This window comes from Ictalurus furcatus, chromosome 18, assembly GCF_023375685.1.
Source record: "Ictalurus furcatus strain D&B chromosome 18, Billie_1.0, whole genome shotgun sequence".
NCBI lineage: Eukaryota > Metazoa > Chordata > Actinopteri > Siluriformes > Ictaluridae > Ictalurus > Ictalurus furcatus.
In genome coordinates this window covers 14,745,620-14,764,037 of record NC_071272.1, presented here as the reverse complement: position 1 = coordinate 14,764,037, position 18,418 = coordinate 14,745,620, and the positions used below count along the sequence as shown (strand labels likewise).

At 38.0% G+C, this 18,418-nt stretch overlaps 1 protein-coding gene across 1 annotated transcript; it reads right to left on the bottom strand.

Moving 5' to 3' along the window:
• Positions 1-93: 93 nt before the first annotated feature.
• Positions 94-18,417, bottom strand: LOC128622624 (phosphatidylinositol-binding clathrin assembly protein-like). Its single transcript, XM_053649273.1, has 19 exons — positions 18,270-18,417; positions 15,787-15,929; positions 14,616-14,691; positions 14,415-14,517; positions 14,206-14,299; positions 11,140-11,251; positions 10,258-10,364; positions 9,146-9,187; positions 6,859-6,944; positions 5,654-5,708; positions 4,880-5,022; positions 4,628-4,725; positions 4,275-4,385; positions 4,159-4,189; positions 2,779-2,911; positions 2,615-2,638; positions 2,473-2,529; positions 962-1,078; positions 94-746 (listed from the first exon to the last, which is right to left on the bottom strand). Exons 1-19 carry the CDS (start codon positions 18,397-18,399, stop codon positions 732-734), a joined length of 1,677 nt encoding a protein of 558 aa, XP_053505248.1. The 5' UTR covers positions 18,400-18,417; the 3' UTR covers positions 94-731.
• Position 18,418: the final 1 nt, after the last annotated feature.

Sequence of the window (18,418 nt, the reverse complement as noted above, 5' to 3'; positions counted from 1 at the left end):
ACGCTGAAAATGTATGCTTATTATTAAATAGAAAAAATATAGACAAAGGCACACTGCTGTATTTCTTTTTAATCCATACAGCCATACCTTAACCATACCTGAATGAAATGTTACAAGTTACTGTATGCATAAACAGCTTCAACTTGTAAGGTGAAGTCCAAAATGTTCAGGGACAAGACAAATGTACAAAAGTGACCTGTACACATTTCTCCAGGACTCAAGAATTCAGGAGGCCAGCAACTGTGGCACGATCATCAACATTGACAGTGGCTGATTCGAAACACTATTCAGGCAATGTGCATACAAAACCGTGGCTTGGTTTAGACATTATAAACATTAAAGTTTCAGGTGCACACAATTACAACAACAAACTCTCCAACCGGGGGGAAATAGGGGGGCAGGAGACTTGACATCATGACATTGTTTCATTCCACCGCAAATCACTATACATTGTCACTCCCATTCGCATTCAGCCAGTGACATCATCTAAGAGGGCCATCTAGAAACACTAGATCTGACACTTAGGAAATTAAAGAGAACATGTAAAATGACAGGACTATGTTATGCTCTGGGGGCAGGGAATGCTACAAACACACAGCTCAAGGGGCAAAAATGGCACATGATCATGTCAGTCTCTGAGCCAATTCTCACATCATCGTTGTCATATTTGGTTTTGGGTTGGTTGATGTTTTTCCTCTGGTGCTACTGTCAGTCTGACGTTCTCCTTAGTGCTACATGAAGTGCATCTGCAAATGGAAAAAAAAATCTGTCCAATTAAAGCAACATTTCAACTAAATGTCTGTCACAGAAACATTTCAATAATTATATATCATTATGCTGTGTGTGTGCTGAACCTAATTATGAAAAAACAAGACTTTCATCTTATTTCAAGGTTAAATAAAAGCTGAAGTTAATAATTTGGACAGAAAACGCAGTTTGGGTGCATGTGTGCATTGAGTACCTGAGTCCCAGGGACAGGAGTGAAGGGGTTGGTGGTGCGGAGAACAGGCTGGTTGTACATCACAGGCTGGGGTGCCATCAACGGCATTGAACTCATCTGGCCCATGGGAGGAGGGATCTATTAGAAAGCAAATTTCCATAGTATTAAATACTATGTATTAAATAATCCAATCATATTAGTCAAATAATTGAAAATGACAATAGGATAGTTTGGTTTTTTTAAAAAATGTACATGATTTTCCCCTTGCCCCAAAATGCAGCAGGCTATATGTATTGTTTCTGATATTTGCCCTTTAGTTCTGCACTACACATTCAAGCATACAAGCTTACTACTGTTAAAGGTACATTCACACATACAGCGACTCACAGCCACAAAGTGACTGGAGACCATTCTTTTTCAATGAGAGCTGGCGACTTCCGGTGACATGAGTGACAGTGGCTAGATGTAGGCGTGTCCAACGACGCAACAAAAAGTTTATGCACATTTGGAGGGACTTGGTACACCGACTAGCCATGGGAGTGAAGAGAGTAGAGTGCACGTGATCCATGATCCGCCATGCTACCTGCATGTCCAAATACTTTCAAGGACCCAGACAGTCCTGCGCTTGCGCTTGAGCCACAGATAGATCGAAAGAGCAAACACTGCTTCTCCTTCATCTTCCACTAATAAATGTTACTATGACAACCAGTAGTACGAACGCCTACTGGCGACTTCATAGTTACTGTACCCAGAGACTGGCAGCGATAAAGTCGCTGTATATTTGAATGTACCTTAAAAAATAAGGGAAGCTTACAGTCACTAGTTTAACACTGTATGATCTGACTGTCTAATCTCTCATCAAACACTCAAATCTCAATCAGACTTCTTGTTATCTGTTTAAAACTGGAAAAAAAACAACAACACAACATACTGTAGATAAACCCAATAGTAGCAGCTATCTTGAAGCTGACTCACTTTATTCCATCCCATAGTTTCAAAGCTTCAAGGCAAACATAAATCACCGATTCCTATTAATGTGTTCATTCTCATACTTTATAGTTTCTATAGTAAGAACTTACACACAGGCTTGTATAGCTGTCTCCAATGTTATACATATCACACCACCCTGTCATTGATTATTTGCCTATAACAGCACACCCTGTTCTGTTCTATTCCTACCATAATGTATGACGTTACTGAGGCAAACAAATGTCTTTTAATGTCCGTGAGTGTGCTATGATACAGGCATGCAGTCTGCATGATGCTGTACAGGACGCTATGAGTTTCCCTTACTTGCTAAAACCAGTACGATTGCACTGTAGCTTGAGCACAATACACAACACCAAAAAGACACATTTCAGACAATAAACATCTTTGTCTTGTTACACTATGTGTAACATCAAACATGTTTGATAGTCTATATTTTAGCTAAAGTTAAAAAAAAGTGTGTAAATATCTCAATTTGACCACACTGTCCTTTTGCATGATTTTCTTAATGTAAACATTTGGTGAGATGTCTTTTTAAATCGTACCATCCCATATACAGGCACTTGGGGGGTTGTCATTGGAAATGCTACCGGAGCTGGTGCCTGAAAAATAAATGAATCAGTATACATTATGAAAAACGAATGACTGCAATGTGATTTATTGCAAAGAAATAATGGAGAGACTTACATAGCCAGTATAAATCATTCCATTCTGCAGTGAACAGATGGAAGAGGAAAAGAAATGGTACAGTTAGCCATTAAGGCAGCTTGTGTTTGAAGTTGTGTTTATGTAACACTGTCTATATTCCCAGAAAAATGTGTGGTTGAGGTTTAAAGAGTAAATGTTCCTACCATCTGTGGCATAGGAATTGGGGCCGGGGCCAGGTGTGTGTGTCCCCACGGTGCGGTGCCACTCATGGCTTTAGACTGCCAGTGAGATCCTCCTGTGGTTTTCTTCTCCAGGTGGGTCCACTGCATCTCTGGCCTAATGAGAAAACATGGAACAACTTCAGCGACGAAAAACAGTCCTCAAACATCAGAGAACTCGCCAACAGCATGAATAAATATGCAGATAAATGTCTGTTAGATTAGGGCTGATTTACTTAGAATTTACCACTGTCTTAGAACTGTGAGTGCTATTAATTTTTGTGATGAAAATATTGTAGAGAAACTAATGCTTTGGATGTGTAAAGCATTCTCATGATTGTGAAACATTAGTTTTTTGACATAAGAAAGTCTTTAGTACTTTGATATGCTGCAGTTGTTAGTTGCTATAACATAAGTGATAACCTGTCTCATGGCTGTTTCACAACATATATACATATATAACTATAAACAGATAAAGAGTACAATGTATCATTCATTAATAAATTACTAATTATATTTTACTATATATATATTTTATATTTTATATATTATATGTTTTATTCCGTACTTATACAGCAAACAAGTTTAATTTTATTTATTTAGACCGGAATTTATGAGGTGCTCGGTTGTGACCTATAGTCAAGAGTATTGTTTTTTGTTTGTTTGTTTTTGATTTTTACAGTGAATGAAAAAAGTTCCCCACAATGTTCTCAATCTACTCATCCATCACTTAATATAAAATATCTGGTCAGTGCTGGTCCTGTGTCTGCACATTTCCTTTTATTGACAGGGTAGAGGGGGATTAACAATTTGTGCACATCAATAAATAGGCTACAGTCAGTAATTATATAAACTATATGGCCAAAATTTTGTGGACACCTGACCAGTCACACTCATATATGCTTGTTCACCAACAATATGTGGCTGTGGATTTGTGCTCATTCAGCTACAAGAGCATTAGTGAGGTTAGGCACTGATGCCAGGCGAGGAGGCCTGGTGCAAAATTGGTGTTCCACTTCATTCCAAAGGTGGTCAGTGGGGTTGAGATCAGGGCTCTGAGTAGGCCACTTGAGTTCTTTCACACCAACCTTGGCAAACATGTCTTCTTCTGGAATAGGTTTGGGCTCCATATTTCCAGTGAAGAGAATTCATGCTACAGCATACAAAGACATTCTATACAATTGTTTCCTTCCAACTTTAGGGCAACAGTTTGGGGAAGGTACACATATGGGTGTGATGATCAGGTGCCCGCAAACTTTTGGCCTGTTAGTGTGTACTCAGAGTGACCTATAGGGTAGCTGTATCTGATAAAATGGACAAATCTTAGGCGTACCTAATAAACTGAGTATACTGAGAAAACCTTACTTTTTGGCCAAGGGTGCTCCAAAGTGCAAATCTATGAGAAACACAACAAGCTTGATTAGACAGGAAATAAAAAACAATAGTAAATATAAAAAAAGCCACATGAATAAAAGACCTACTGCCCACTAGGTTGGCCAAAGAGGAGTCCAAGTCGTTAGTCAGTAACTTTCCTCCGTTATGGAATTGTGTGCCTTGGCCGTGGACCTGTGAAGTGGGCTTGAGTAGGGGTCCTAAAGAGCACACAACCTATAGCAGGAAACAGAAGGATAGAGAAATGGAACGTATGTCCTCACTGACCTTACAGACTAGCACACTCATTCACAAATCTTTGACTCACCCAGAGAAGGTCCAATCATGCAGAGCAAGTCAAACATAAAAGGAGAAATATTAAGTCATATGGAAAAACATATAAAGATGAAAACTGATGTGTTTATGTTGGTGTGTTTTATCATGTTAATGGTGTAAATCTGACCTCCCCAGCCATTGTTATTGGCAGGCAGGGTGCTAGTTGGAACAGGGGCGGTAAGGTTGTGTTGGAGGTCGAAATGATCATTGGTGAAACTGTGCACACTGTTGGTTCAAGAGACACAGAAATACACTATTTTACACCTTAAAGGTTAATACACATATTCAAAGGACTATGAAATGGATATCAAACAGTAGCAATAATCTCTAACTATCCCATAAGTCATAAAGTGAACAGTATAAGTACTGTTCTCAGTACCCGTTTGTGATGGGTAGATCTGGTGGACTGGAGAGGAGCTCAGTAGCACCACTACTGGTGCAGCTGCTGTTGGCACTGCCCACGGACTGCCCGCTGGGGGACACTGTTGGGGTCTGCATGCCAATATCTTTGAGCTGTACTCCCTGTGGTGAGGTTAAATGAGAAACATATCAACAAAGGTACTCTCTTTTTTATTTCATTTCCTCTGTAAATATTTCACAATCATATTAAGGCCAGTCGCTTCCAAGAAATAGGTTTTTGGATTCGTTTATAACTTTTATATCTCTGTAAAAAAATTTTAGCAACAATTATTGGTACCAATACTTTATTTTTAAACTTGTATCCTAACTCCTGTTGGTTGAACATAACATATATTTTGTTGTACTGTATTTCTTAGGTATTATTGAATCTGTTCTTAACGAATCATTTATTATTGGAAAGCTTAGTTCATAGATGACATCATGATTTTTTCTGAATATTTTGTATTTGTCAGACATGTATATAGCTGTATATAAGTTTTTCATAATTATCCTAGCATAATTATGTTTATTACTAAATTGAAAGAAAATTCTGAATTAAATCTACTTGTTGAAAAATAGATTTTATGCTAATGTATACTTCACGTTTCATTCTGATATGAGAAAATACAAAATTTGTTGTGATACCTGGACTTCACCATCAGAGAAGTATCAGGTATCACATTTTGTAACATTAACTATTGCCTTTACTTTCAAAAACTAAACAGTGAGACATAAGAACCCTGAGTTGTCTCACTTTTGTAGGCTGTAATCTGTTGCCCTCAGCCTCCTGAGCCTGCTGTTTCTCATCCCTGCAAACAGGAAAGGTAATAAACAGTAATAAACAGTATGAAAACACATAGGTAAATCTAAAAATGTTCACATCAAACATCAGAATGGGGAAAAATGTGATCTCAGTGACTTGGTCTGACCGTGGCATGGCTGTTGGTGGTGTTAGAATGGCTGGTTTGAAAATTTCAGAAACTGGATTGTTAACTGGGAAAAGGTGAAGTTTTTCAGTTGGTGAGTCTGTGCCCACTGTAGCCTCAGATTCCTGTTCTTGGAACCCAAAATAGTCTTCTTCTGTTGTATCCCAAGGTTCAATGTGTTGTGCATTTTGAGATGCTTTTCTGCTCACCATGGTTGTAAAGAGTAATTATTTGAGTTACCATAGCTTTCCTGTCAATTCGAATAAATCCAACAAGGTGTTTCCACCCACTCAATGAGTGTTTTATCGTTGTTTTCCCCCTGCACCATTCTGTGTAAACTCTAGAGACTTGCTGTGCGTGAAAATCCCAGGAGATCAGCAGTTTCTGAAATAATCAAATACTCAAACCGGCTTGTCTGGCACAGTCACTGTCACTGAGAACATTGAGAATTTTTCTCATTCTGATGCCTGATATGAACATTAACTGAAGCTCCTGACCTGTATCTGCATAATTTTATCCATTGCACTGCTGCCATGTGATTGGCTGATTAGTTAATTGCACAAATGTCCAGGTGTACATGTGTTCCTAATAAAGCTGGTCAGATGACTGTACTGATCCATGTAAACCACAGTACTGTACAGTATGTGTAAAATATAATAAACTGCTTGCTACTGTGATCTATATATTGTCTTGGCATTACATTGTATTGGTGTGCTTCTGTTATATTTCTATTACAATCACAGCTGTACAAAATAGAAAAGAAAGCTCAAGAGGCTTTTTCAGGAGGAGACTTGGTGTAAATCTTTCTCACTAATTGTTTAATAACCTATACAATGTACAGTCTGCATGACTCTTTTCATACTGGGATCATGAATATGTGCTGTCTGGTACAGGCCTTTTTTATAAGCAAATGCTTTTTAATAACTAATAATGTCTTACTGTGCCACATAATTGCTTTTTTGAGCACCACTAGGTATAACTATGAAGATCAGTTTAATTGGGTGAAGCTTTTACTCTGATATGCATAAGATACCTGTTGATGGAGGAGAGCTCTTTGATTTTCTTGCCTTCCAGAGAGGCCAAGTGCTGTTCAAGAGCTTGTAAGAGACTACTTGGGGCCTGGAAGCGATGCAGGTTGGGGAAAAGAGATATTTCAGACACATGTTTGGACACTGAGTACAATACAAAAGCACACGGACACACACAGACATACACTCTCACAGCCTCTCACACATAAACCAACATGAAATTTCATAAACACATGGACACTACTACATACATACATACATACACTACTAGAGCTGAAAGACTTACTCTCACTCGATCACTCATACACACAGACACATACATACATTCGGACAGACAAACAGACATATACAGAGTCACAAAGGGAAGGTCTGCATTACTGACGTAACCTAATAGTGTTCATGAGTCTCTAAAATAAAAGGGAGACAAAGCAAAAAAGATTCAAATAGAAGATGCTTGTACATGCAAAAAATGTGTTATTTCCCATGCAAGTGTTCTGACACTTCATACACGGCTTGTGAAGCAAACTGAGATCAAGGACTTCTCAAAGGGGGAGACATAAATTACTAGACTTCTCTACAAGCACAAAAAAAAGTGGGACCTTTTTTTCTGACCATGCAGAGAACTTCATAAAGCACAGATATATAAAGCCAAACCTATTCAACTTTGGATTCCACTTGGAGTTCAATTTCATTATTGCATTGCAGCAAATTGGACATTTTTGTACATCATTTGTGTGTCTTTTGGAATAGTTCAGCAAACACATGCCCTTTTATCGTCAAGAAAATGAAAGGAAAACATTTGGAAGCCAAAGCAGGTTATACAGAGAAAGGCAAATGCTGGATGAGAACATGAGTTTGTGTATTCGCTGACTGAAATGCATTTTTCTTCCCCTATAGGCTATAATCAATGCGCTGTACTGGCTGATGAGGAACATTCGCTTTTCAAGAGAACGGCTTTGTTCTTACACAACATTTGCCTTTCAAGGACTTGACGTGTCCACTCTGCATGCCAGTTCAAGGGAGGATTTACATGAATAACAAAAGAACAGATTTCTCAGACCCTCTAAGAGGAGACAAAACAAGGAAAAGCCCACTGAGAAATCTGAAACATACGCGACAAAACAATAGACTGTTTAAAAAAAAACCCCAAACAAACAAAAAAAAGATAGCAAGAAGTTAAGGAAACGGTAACATGGCTGTAGGAGTGTACAAAAGGCCATACTATCTCTCACAACACGATTCAACCTGTGGGTTATTTTGATAATTTTTTTCGTAATGTTTGTGATGAACTATTTTAGAGTATTCATAAGGATGTTACATTACGCAGGCCTTCTGAATACTGCTTCAGCTGAAGTAAACAAGGCACTCCTTCCAATTAAAATGTTTTCGATATGGTTAGGTACCACTGTGTAGTATGCCAGCCCAACACCTTCAGGAGTCCCTGTCTGATGTAAATGAAAATGTCAACAACAAAAAAGAAAAAGCCAAATGGTGGCAAACTGAAGGGGGAGATGTGTGCCCAGCACCCCTCTGTCAGTCGGCATGGAGTGTAATTGGCATGAAATGCAAAGACCAGCATAAATTGAAGGCTTACATTTGGCATGGTTGCTGACTATAAACTTCAGATGGTGCCAGGCAAAGTTTTGTCCCCTGCTCCAGTTTTAAGGCATTCTATTTATTGTGCACATTCACAACACTTCCCAAAATATATTAAAGCAAAAAATACCCTACCAGTGCAGAGATATATGGCAATGGTGAGTGCCTGCAGTGTAAAAACTAAACACTATACCCACAATCCCTTAGGCACAAACACCATTCAGCTATATATCAGTCTGCACTGGAAATAGAAGCGCTTTAAATTTCTCATGGATTTTACCAGTAAGAAATGGTGGCTTGAAGAGCAAGCACTTAACCTTAACGTGACGACACCGCAAACCTCAATAGCCTTGAACGGCCTTTCATTCCTAATAAAAATGCTGTGCTAATACACATGGCAATATTCAAGGCATAAGGCTTCATAAATGAGAGCTTCTCTGAGGCCAAAAGGTGACCAGCTTTAGAACCCATTTACCTCTGATGAAAACAGAAAACGCAAAACAGCACATCAGATTCCCAGGGAGAGCGCGGGTATGGAGTAAGTTTCTGGAGGCCCCTATCCTAAAAGTCTGGTAGATGAGGGGTAAACATAGAGGAAATGGGGGAGGCTGGGGATGGAGGTCTATGGGGTGAGGTGGTGATGAGAATTTCGGGTGAAGCCACATGGCAGAAATTGAGATGAAATGTGCCACTAACCTGTGAGAGATCTGGGATGTCAACCTGATCAATTCCAACTTGCTGTGACACAAAAAAAGGAAAAGAGGGAGGAGAACAAAAATATAAAAAAAAACAAAAAACAATGTGGAACAAAAGAGGTCAAACAAAAGAAAAACCAGAAAAGAGGTATGTGAAGGAGGGAGGAAGAATAAAGAAAAAGAGCCATTACTCCATGCGGCGTTTGTGTGGGTGTTAAAGAAAATATGGACAAATGCATGTACAAAGAGATAGACAACAAGGATTTGGATGTTGGCGTCATGGGTGACAAAACAATGAAATGTCACTTTTGGTCATGTGAACGGAGATGAAATATTCATGACTAGGTGAGAAACATCCAAAAGAAACACACAACTAATGTTGACTTTGAAAAAAAAAAGGACAAGAAAAAATGGCATACACACATTGTTATACAAATAAAGAAATGCGCTCTTAAAGTCAACTTTAGTCTGTTTTTGGATAGCACTGCACCCAGTTCCTGAAGAGACATATTACTTAACCAAAAAAAGACAAAATAATAAAACATAATCTAGAAATCAAGCAGGATGTGCAGGATTTTTTTTCTTCCAAAAAATACCTCCATACACAGCAAGACATTATGCTTTATAAATAAATAATAAATAAAAGGAATGGCTAAATTCCAGCCATGTGGCACAGTTGTCAAAAATATTATTTGCTTTAATGCATACTCGTTTTCTAAAGGCAGAGGACACGATTACTGCACCTTTATCCATCACCGTTTTAGATACGAAACACTACAAAGTCCTCACTCATATTTGATTCTCACAATCAGAGATCTTCCATGTTGACAACTGTGCCCTGAAAAACTTTTTTTTTTTTCTGCAAACTTAAGTCAAATGACTGAAATAGTTGGTGTTCATTTGAATAACACATCATTGTTCTTATTGTTGCTGAGATAGACTGAGAGACATTTCGCTAACGCATGCAGTGCAGGCAGCAGAACAGGCAGAATGAAGGGGAACCTCTGGTAAAAGTTGAACCGAAAGCCAAGAGGGGCAGTAAGAAAAAAATAGGGGCCTGTGTGGAAGAGCCTGACCGAACCCATGCATTGAGTGTATTCAGAAACATTTTACCTCTGCCACTTTGAGAAACTCTGAGAGCTTGGTCATCCTGATAAGAAACTTCTTGTATATTTCCAGGGCTTCTTTACACTGGTGCTTCTTCATATCAAAATATTTCTCTTTGGAAACGAAACAAGGTATTTAGCATGACACAATCTTCCAATAATCTCAGCTGCATTCACTAAAATGTCTTACACCACAGCATTGTTGAATTCGTGAATCGGATTGGTCAGAAGATTTTGATTAATACGTTATCATTTCTATAGTAACAGCTCATTCACAGGGAACTGTATGGCGGATGTCCCACATAGTCAAAATCTAATAATAATCAGGTTAATAACGTTTCTTTGCTAACAACAAACAATGTTTTCTGTAAAAAAAAATAAAAAAATGTTTATTTAATATTTAAGAAAGGGGTCTCCAGTATCAGTAAGTTTTCCCCAACAGGAGTCTTCAGGACATGCAACACTGCTCTTTCTGGTTTCTAGGTAACATCACAAGCTGCTGTTTTTTTTCTTATTAACATCAAAAGAGGAAAAATAGACGGTGATGAGGGAATGACTGTTTATAGCTACTATACTGTAAGTAATAACGATTTTGCAGGGGTTCCACAACATTAAATGTAACTATAAACTGATATAAGGTATGTTAATCTTTAATGAATAAAATAATGCAACCATTGGGAAAATGCTGTGGTATAAGAGGAATAAAACACTTCAATTTTATTTGGTAGAAAAATAATCAACTTTGTGGCGGTAACAGTAACTTTGCTTCACATTGGGTGGCATCACACCACCCCATCACTGATGACATTCCATAAAGAAACAGCAACATAACTGACACCAGAAATGACAAAAACTACAAATATATACTATAAAGTATATACTATATTACCTAGAAGGTTAATAACACCCTCGTTGTAAGCAGCAAAGATGCGAATAGAGTCCTTGAAGAGCAGCATGAAGGCACCATTGATCACACCATTGGTCAGTACATTAGAGCTGGCCTACAGGGAAAATCACAGTAATGCAGTTAAGTGCAATTGTTAGGATTGTGAATGTCCTTAGGATAAAATAAGGAAGACAAAGAAATACAATTCATGCAAAAAGGCATTTAGTTAGGTTTAGGTTAGGTTTCACAGAGTTTCTTCATTGTGATACAAAGTAACAAAAATGTCATGTTTGGTATATGTCCAGTATTATATGTACACCGTCCTCTCCTTTTGTCTTGAGATTTTGCTGTTATAATAACCTCCACTCTTCTAGAAAGGCTTTCCACTAGATTATGATGTGGGGATTTGTACTCATTTGGCCACAAGAGCATTAGTGAGATCAGGCACTGATGTCGGAGTTCTGGTTTGCAGTTGGCATTGCAGTTCATCCCAAAGATATCCGGTGGGGTTGATGTCAGGGCTCTGTGCAGGCTACTCGAATTCTTCCATAACAACCCTGGTAAGCCATGTCTTCATTGAGCTCGCTTTGTGCACAGAGGTATTGTCATGTTGGAACAGGTTTGGGCCCCATTGTTCCAGTGAAGTCAAATCTTAATGCTACAACATACAAAGACATTCTATACAATTGTGCACTTCATATTTTGTGGCAATAGTTTGCAAAAGGGCTACATATGGGTGTGATGGTCAGGTATCCACATACTTTTGGCCATATCGTGTATATGTAATTATAAGTGGTTCTTGAGAGTTTTTAAATATGATGGAATTTCCTCTTCTTGAGGCAAGGCAGTTCAAAAAAGTCATTATATGAAACAGAAACACCAACTCTACAGCAATTGGAGCAATTGGTCAGTAGTGCATACAACGTAGGCAGAATGTAAACAGCTACAACTATAAAGCTACAACAGAAGCTGATTTCAGTTTCATTTTAAACTCTCTTCTTGACCATATTTACAAGTAATAAGAGCAAGTTTCCTTTGTGCCTATTTTCCAACTTCTCACTACCATCCTTCATTTTGTCAGCAATCTAGTATTTAGTAAATTTGTAAATAGCTTGTAGTGCCATGACCAGTGAGTTCTAACTTATTTTTTAAGAAATCAACTTTAATCTATTATTTTATATTCTCACAAAACTATATACTTTTCAGTCTTCAGAAAATCTTCCTTGTTCAGTCTTCCTATTCAGTCTTCAGAAAATCTTCCTCTAGCAACCTTTTTGAGTGTATATTAGCTACTTTCCTCGGAAAAAGAGTAAGCAACCTCGGCGCATTGTGTCAAGGTTAACTGAGAACTAAGGAAGAATTAATACAACCCCAATTCCAAAAAAGTTGTGGCACTGTGTAAAATGTAAATAAAAACAGAATGCAATGATTTGCAAATCTCATAAACCCATATGCCCCGCAACCCTGAAGAAGGAGTAAGCGGTAGAAGATGGATGGATGGATGGATAAACCCATATGTTATTCACAATAGAAGATAGAAAATATATCAAATGTTTAAACTGAGGAAGTGTACCATTTTAAGAAAATAAATACGTAATTTTGAATTTGATTGCTGCAACACGTCTCAAAAAAGTTGGAATGGGGGCAACAAATGGCTGGTAAGTAAGTGTTAGTAAAAAGAAACAGCTGGAGGTTAATTGGCAACAGGTCAGTAACATGATTGGGTATGAAAAGAGTATCGTAGAGAGACAGAGTCTTTCAGAAGGAAAGGTGGGCAGAGGTTTACCAATCTGCAAAAAACTGCATCTGCAATTTGTGGAACAATTTCCGAATAATGTTTCTCAACATAAATCATATCATCTACAGTACATAATATCATCAAAAGAATCCGAGAATCTGGAGAAATCTCTGTGTGTAAAGGACAAGGGTGAAAATCAATATTGCTTGCCCGTGATCTTCGGGCCCTCAGGCGGCACTGCATTAAAATCAGGCATGATTCTGTAATGGAAATCACTGCATGGGCTCAGAAAAACATCCAGAACTCATTTTCTGTGAACACATTTCACAGTGCCATCCACAGATGCTGCTTAAAGCTCTACCATGCAAAGAATAAGCTATACATGAACATGATCCAGAAATGCTGCCTTCTTCTCTGTGCCAAAGCTCATTTAAAATGGACTGAGGCAAAGTGGAAAACTGTTCTGTGGTCAGACGAATCAAAATTTGAATTTTTTTTTGGAAACCATGGAGGTCGCGTCCTCTAAACTAAAGAGGACTAAAGAGGAGAGGGACCATCCGGCTTTTTATCAGCACTCAGTTCAAAAGCCTGCATCTCTGATGGTATAGGGGTGCATTAGTGCCTATGGAATGGGCAGCTTGTACATCTGGAAAGGCACCATCAATGCTGAAAGGTATACACAGGTTTTAGAGCAACATATGCTTCCATCCAGATTCCAACCCATCTTCACTTCTGAGAGATTCTGGCTCCCTAAGATACTATTTTTATACCCAATCATGTTACTGACCTGTTGCCAATTAACCTCCAGCTGTTTCTTTTTAGTAACACTTACTTTTCCAGCCGTTTGTTGCCCCAGTTCCAACATTTTTGAGATGTGCTGCAGCCATGAAATTCAAAATTAGCTTTTTTTCCTTAAAATGGTACATTTCTTCAGTTTAAACATTTGATATGTTTCTATGTTTTATTGTGAATAACATATGGGTTTATGAGATTTGCAAATCATTGCATTCTGTTTTTATTTACACCTTACACAGAGTCCCAACTTTTTTGGAATTGGGGTAGTAGACATTCAGAAAAAAAAAATTGAATAAGATGAGATACACACAATGAAAGGATAACAATATATTATAAGAATTGAAGAACATATTAGTGCTAGGTCCAACCATTACTTTGTCGTTCTTTACACTGACATGCTAAGTAACACTAAAACGTTATACCTGCAGTTCTGCCTTTAGGACTTTACATCATTTGTTTTGGCTATGGTAGAAACTATAACTGTATTTTTCTAGAATTAATCTTAATCAACTGTCAGACCTCTCAAGCAAGTTTACCTCAAAGTCCAGAAGGGCATCCAGTTGATTTTGAATGATTGGGAGGGTCTTCATCAGCTTCTCTGTGCTCATGGTGCGCATCACCCCATCAATCCTACAAAACAGTGAAGGCTTACAGGAGCTTGCACAAAGCTATAAATGAAAGTATGTCTATAGAAGACTCCTCTGAGTTATTGGGTTTCGAAAAAAAAAAATCAATCCCTACTCACCCCCTCTTCATCTTGGTGAAGTCAACTGCTACCAGCCTGTAGGACATTGCCCGTTCATTAAGATATCTGCTGTATCGTCTAATGTAGGTGGACATGTCATAACCTATAGGAAATAAATTATAAACGTAAGTGTTTTGTCCAATAACCACTGCCTGGAGAGACACATCTGGAGTGTGGTCTTGTTTTAAAATGCATACTCACCTTGTAATGCCCCTTTATCTATGAAATTATTCAAGTTAAAGAGTGTGCTTCTGGATGCGAGGTATTGGATGAACCTCTATTTGAAGGAACGAAATAACACTCGTAAGTGGAGCTCTCTGAAGGTTTGTTAATACGTTAGGACAAATTTGACTGTAGTCAGATTTAATGTTGTTGAAAAAACACTCATATCATCATTTAAATCTTTTCCAACATGTTCACACATTCAAATAAACTGAACCTTGAAAATGTTACAGCACATTAGTTAACCCTGTATGGACCTATAAATGGACTCCTTTATGCAATCCACATTTTTTTCCTGCCATGTAATTAAACTCTTGGGTTACCAAGGCAACCTGTAAAAGAACTATTATCTTTGGTCAAAGAACACATGGCAAGCATTTTTTAAGTACTTATATACCATTAAGATCATTTGTAAAATAAAAAATTTTGGTAATATTTTTGGGTATGATGTGTAAGATTAAACAAATGCACTACATGTGGAATAATTAAAGAGTTTGGCTTTCAAATGGATTAAAAAATGCGTGAATAACAATGGCTCATTGGGGAATACATACGGTATGATGTGCATGCTAGCATAATCTCGGTTACATTGAACATGACTGAGCTAGACATTTTTTAAATGTATTTTTAGGTAGAAGTCAGTTTTATGAAAGGATGTTATAGATAATGGATTTTAAATATTGCTACAGTGGACAGTTTTAATCTAGAGAATTTAGAGTTTTAATCTAGAGCGTGGAAATTTTGCCTAAATCTCGTGTTCTTTTCAGTGGCAACTTTTTCTTTTACTAATGATAAACATAACTTACTATCAAGAATATGTTTTCTCAATTTAGGAGTAAAAATTAAACATAGAACAAATTTCATTGAGTGTTTTTTAAAAGACATTTTTATATAAGAAATAGGCCTTTGAAAACACCCTGTTTGATGAAAACTGTTACCTGTTATGGCCCATTGTCATGTATAAGTTTCATTCTCCTAGGTCAAAAGTCAAATATTGTATGTTACAAACGGATTTACAGATCTATTTTGTGGATGTAGTAGAACTAAAATCACCAAATTTATTTTTTTCATAATGTGATTGTAGGTCCATAGAGGGTTAAAAAAACAACAACAACATACAATTACAATGATAAAATGCCATGCCTCTTACCTCATTGCCATACATCATGAGATGATGTGTGGTGATAAGGGTTTTGAACACCACAACCCAGCTTTGACTGGATGTCCTCTCAATCAGAGTGTCAGCCAGATGAGGTATACTCACACTCAGCTCATTGGTGCAATGCATCAGATCTGGGCATTGCACAGAAACAAAGACACAAATGAAACTTGCCACATACCAATAACTCAGGAATACTTTTCGAAAACACACACAGACACACACACACATATCCTGGTGTATTTCCGAGAATGCCAGTGCAAACTTCTTTCCTAATGCCCCTAAGGCTTACCTCTTTCCTAAACTTGTTAACTGAGAGTTTAATTGATTACCTGCTCCCTTAATCAACTATGCTCAGAGGTTATTTGTGAATTAAAGGAAAACTCGCCTTGGCTGGTGGACTCCACAGCGGACCCTTCTAAGCATGTCGTCAGCAAACAGTGGAAATTTAATTTTTTTGGATTTAATTTACTCTGGCTAGGTACTGGTCTGAAATATCTTACAAGGTGCTTCTTGTAATATTCAAATAAGCCTAAGGTTTATTTATTCATGGACCAGCCACTGAGTGTGGACGTTTCGGAGGCCAGAGTAATTGGAGAAGGAAAAATGGTACAATATTCTAGGACCCTGAAGCAAGCAGAGGTTTAATGATCTTACTCAAAAACATAATCTTATTTCCACAGTGTATAAAGCAGGACCTTATAACCCCAGATCTACTACACAAGCCTAGAGCACAGGTGCATTATGTAACCAAGCTTGAGACTGAAAGCTCCGATTGCAGCTTTTCACTGGATCTACTGGCCTATGTTCCAAAAGCAAAAGCTTCATGGAAGATCACAAAATAACTCCTAGTTTTCCTAGGAAAATGAATAGTCCCTAAAACATCCTTGCATGTCCAGGATTTACTAGCTGCCCAAGCCTAAAGGAAAAAGCCACCCTGAACGTTTCGCATATTAATCTTTAGAATTAACACGTGATCTCTAATGGCATCCAAGATTTATTTCATAATGAGTTGCCTTTTTTTTTTTTTTTTTTTTTTTAAACCTCTTTCATCTCCATGTTGGTCTATTTTCACTTTGGTTAATGGGTTCCTACACTATCCACAAGGCAGTTTGACTACTGCTGATAGCGGTGGCAGTGGGAACTCATCCCTACTTAAAGAGACCAATGGAGTAGCGCTTTAGTCCTTCAGTCTTTCTAGTACTCTGCTAAAACAAATCAGCTTCATTTTTCATGCTAATACCACTGTCAAAACAAAGCAGATCGCTAACTAGCAGAATCTCTACCATAAATCATGGCTGCATTGCATTCTGGAACTTTGAGTCCAATGTTTGCTGTCTCCACTACTTCTACATAGGATTACTCATCAATATGACATTGAGCATCACTGGAAAATGATGAGTGAGAAAATGGTAATCTTTTGGGGGTTTTTTTAAGGAGCATTTCTAAAAGCGAAACCTGATTGTTATCCCTTATGTTTGAGATAGTTGAGCTAGCAATGTCCTCCTGTGACGTCTTCTAACAGGAATAACGAAAATACAGCATCAAACAACACATTAGCACCATAATCATATTTCAATATAAATCTATTTCAAATATTCCGGTATTTCAGGGAGGCGGTGTCCTTTAAAACTGCATCAGAGCAAAAATTTTCACTGTGGCTCCTTAAAATGAGTAATATGTTGACTATGTAAAGAGACAGTTCATTATATTTGTGACAGATATTTGAAACATTCCGGGTAATGGATTCAACATTAATAGGTATACAGTATAATGTACCCTATATACAGTAGAAACGGTCCAAACCTGCATGCACTGACAATCATCTGCTCATCAGTAGCACTGAGAATGAAGAAATTCAGCATACAAACAAATGCTGATGTCTTTGTGTGCAAGTCAGTTCTTTTGTGCATGCTTTAACATCATATATTTTCAATCATCCATATGCCCTTGATAGTGCAGGCCTGTGCTGTTGTTATTTAATTCTAATCATGCAGGTTTGAGGTGTGTGCGATTCGGAACTTATTAACACACCGTGGGTTTTATTCTACATTCTTTTTCTTCTGGCGTATTATTTATACATATTCTAGACATTAAATCAGTCCGAATCAGAGGCTTATTAAAATGCAACATAACCGACACGGTGACATTCCTCAGCAGCATTTAGTGTTGCAGTGAGGCCTCGCTCCTGTTTGCGTGTGTGTGTGTGTGTGTGTGTGTGAAGTGTGTAACTATTAAGCTTTATGGGCTTTGCTACCCTGACCTTGAGTATAATTGGATATGCTAATTGGTGCCCAGTAATAATCAGGTAGAATCGTTTGAACCGGAATCAGTAGGTTATATCTGATAGAGAGTATTAAGGAGGGAGAGAGAGAGAGAGAGAGAGAGAGAGAGATGCACAATCGACATATGAAGGCCAGATCGCTATGAAGCGAAAGAAATATTGTGAAGGGCGATGTATGGACTTAACCTACAGTCAAGGTGCTTCTTCTTGGGCGCGCTGACTTCGTGCGTCGTGGCCTTGCACACTGCTTTGCTGATGGCCGAACCGCTCATGCTGTGCTGCGCCGCGGCGATCCTGTCCGTGAGAGATTGTCCCGACATGATCGGCTCTTCTCTATGT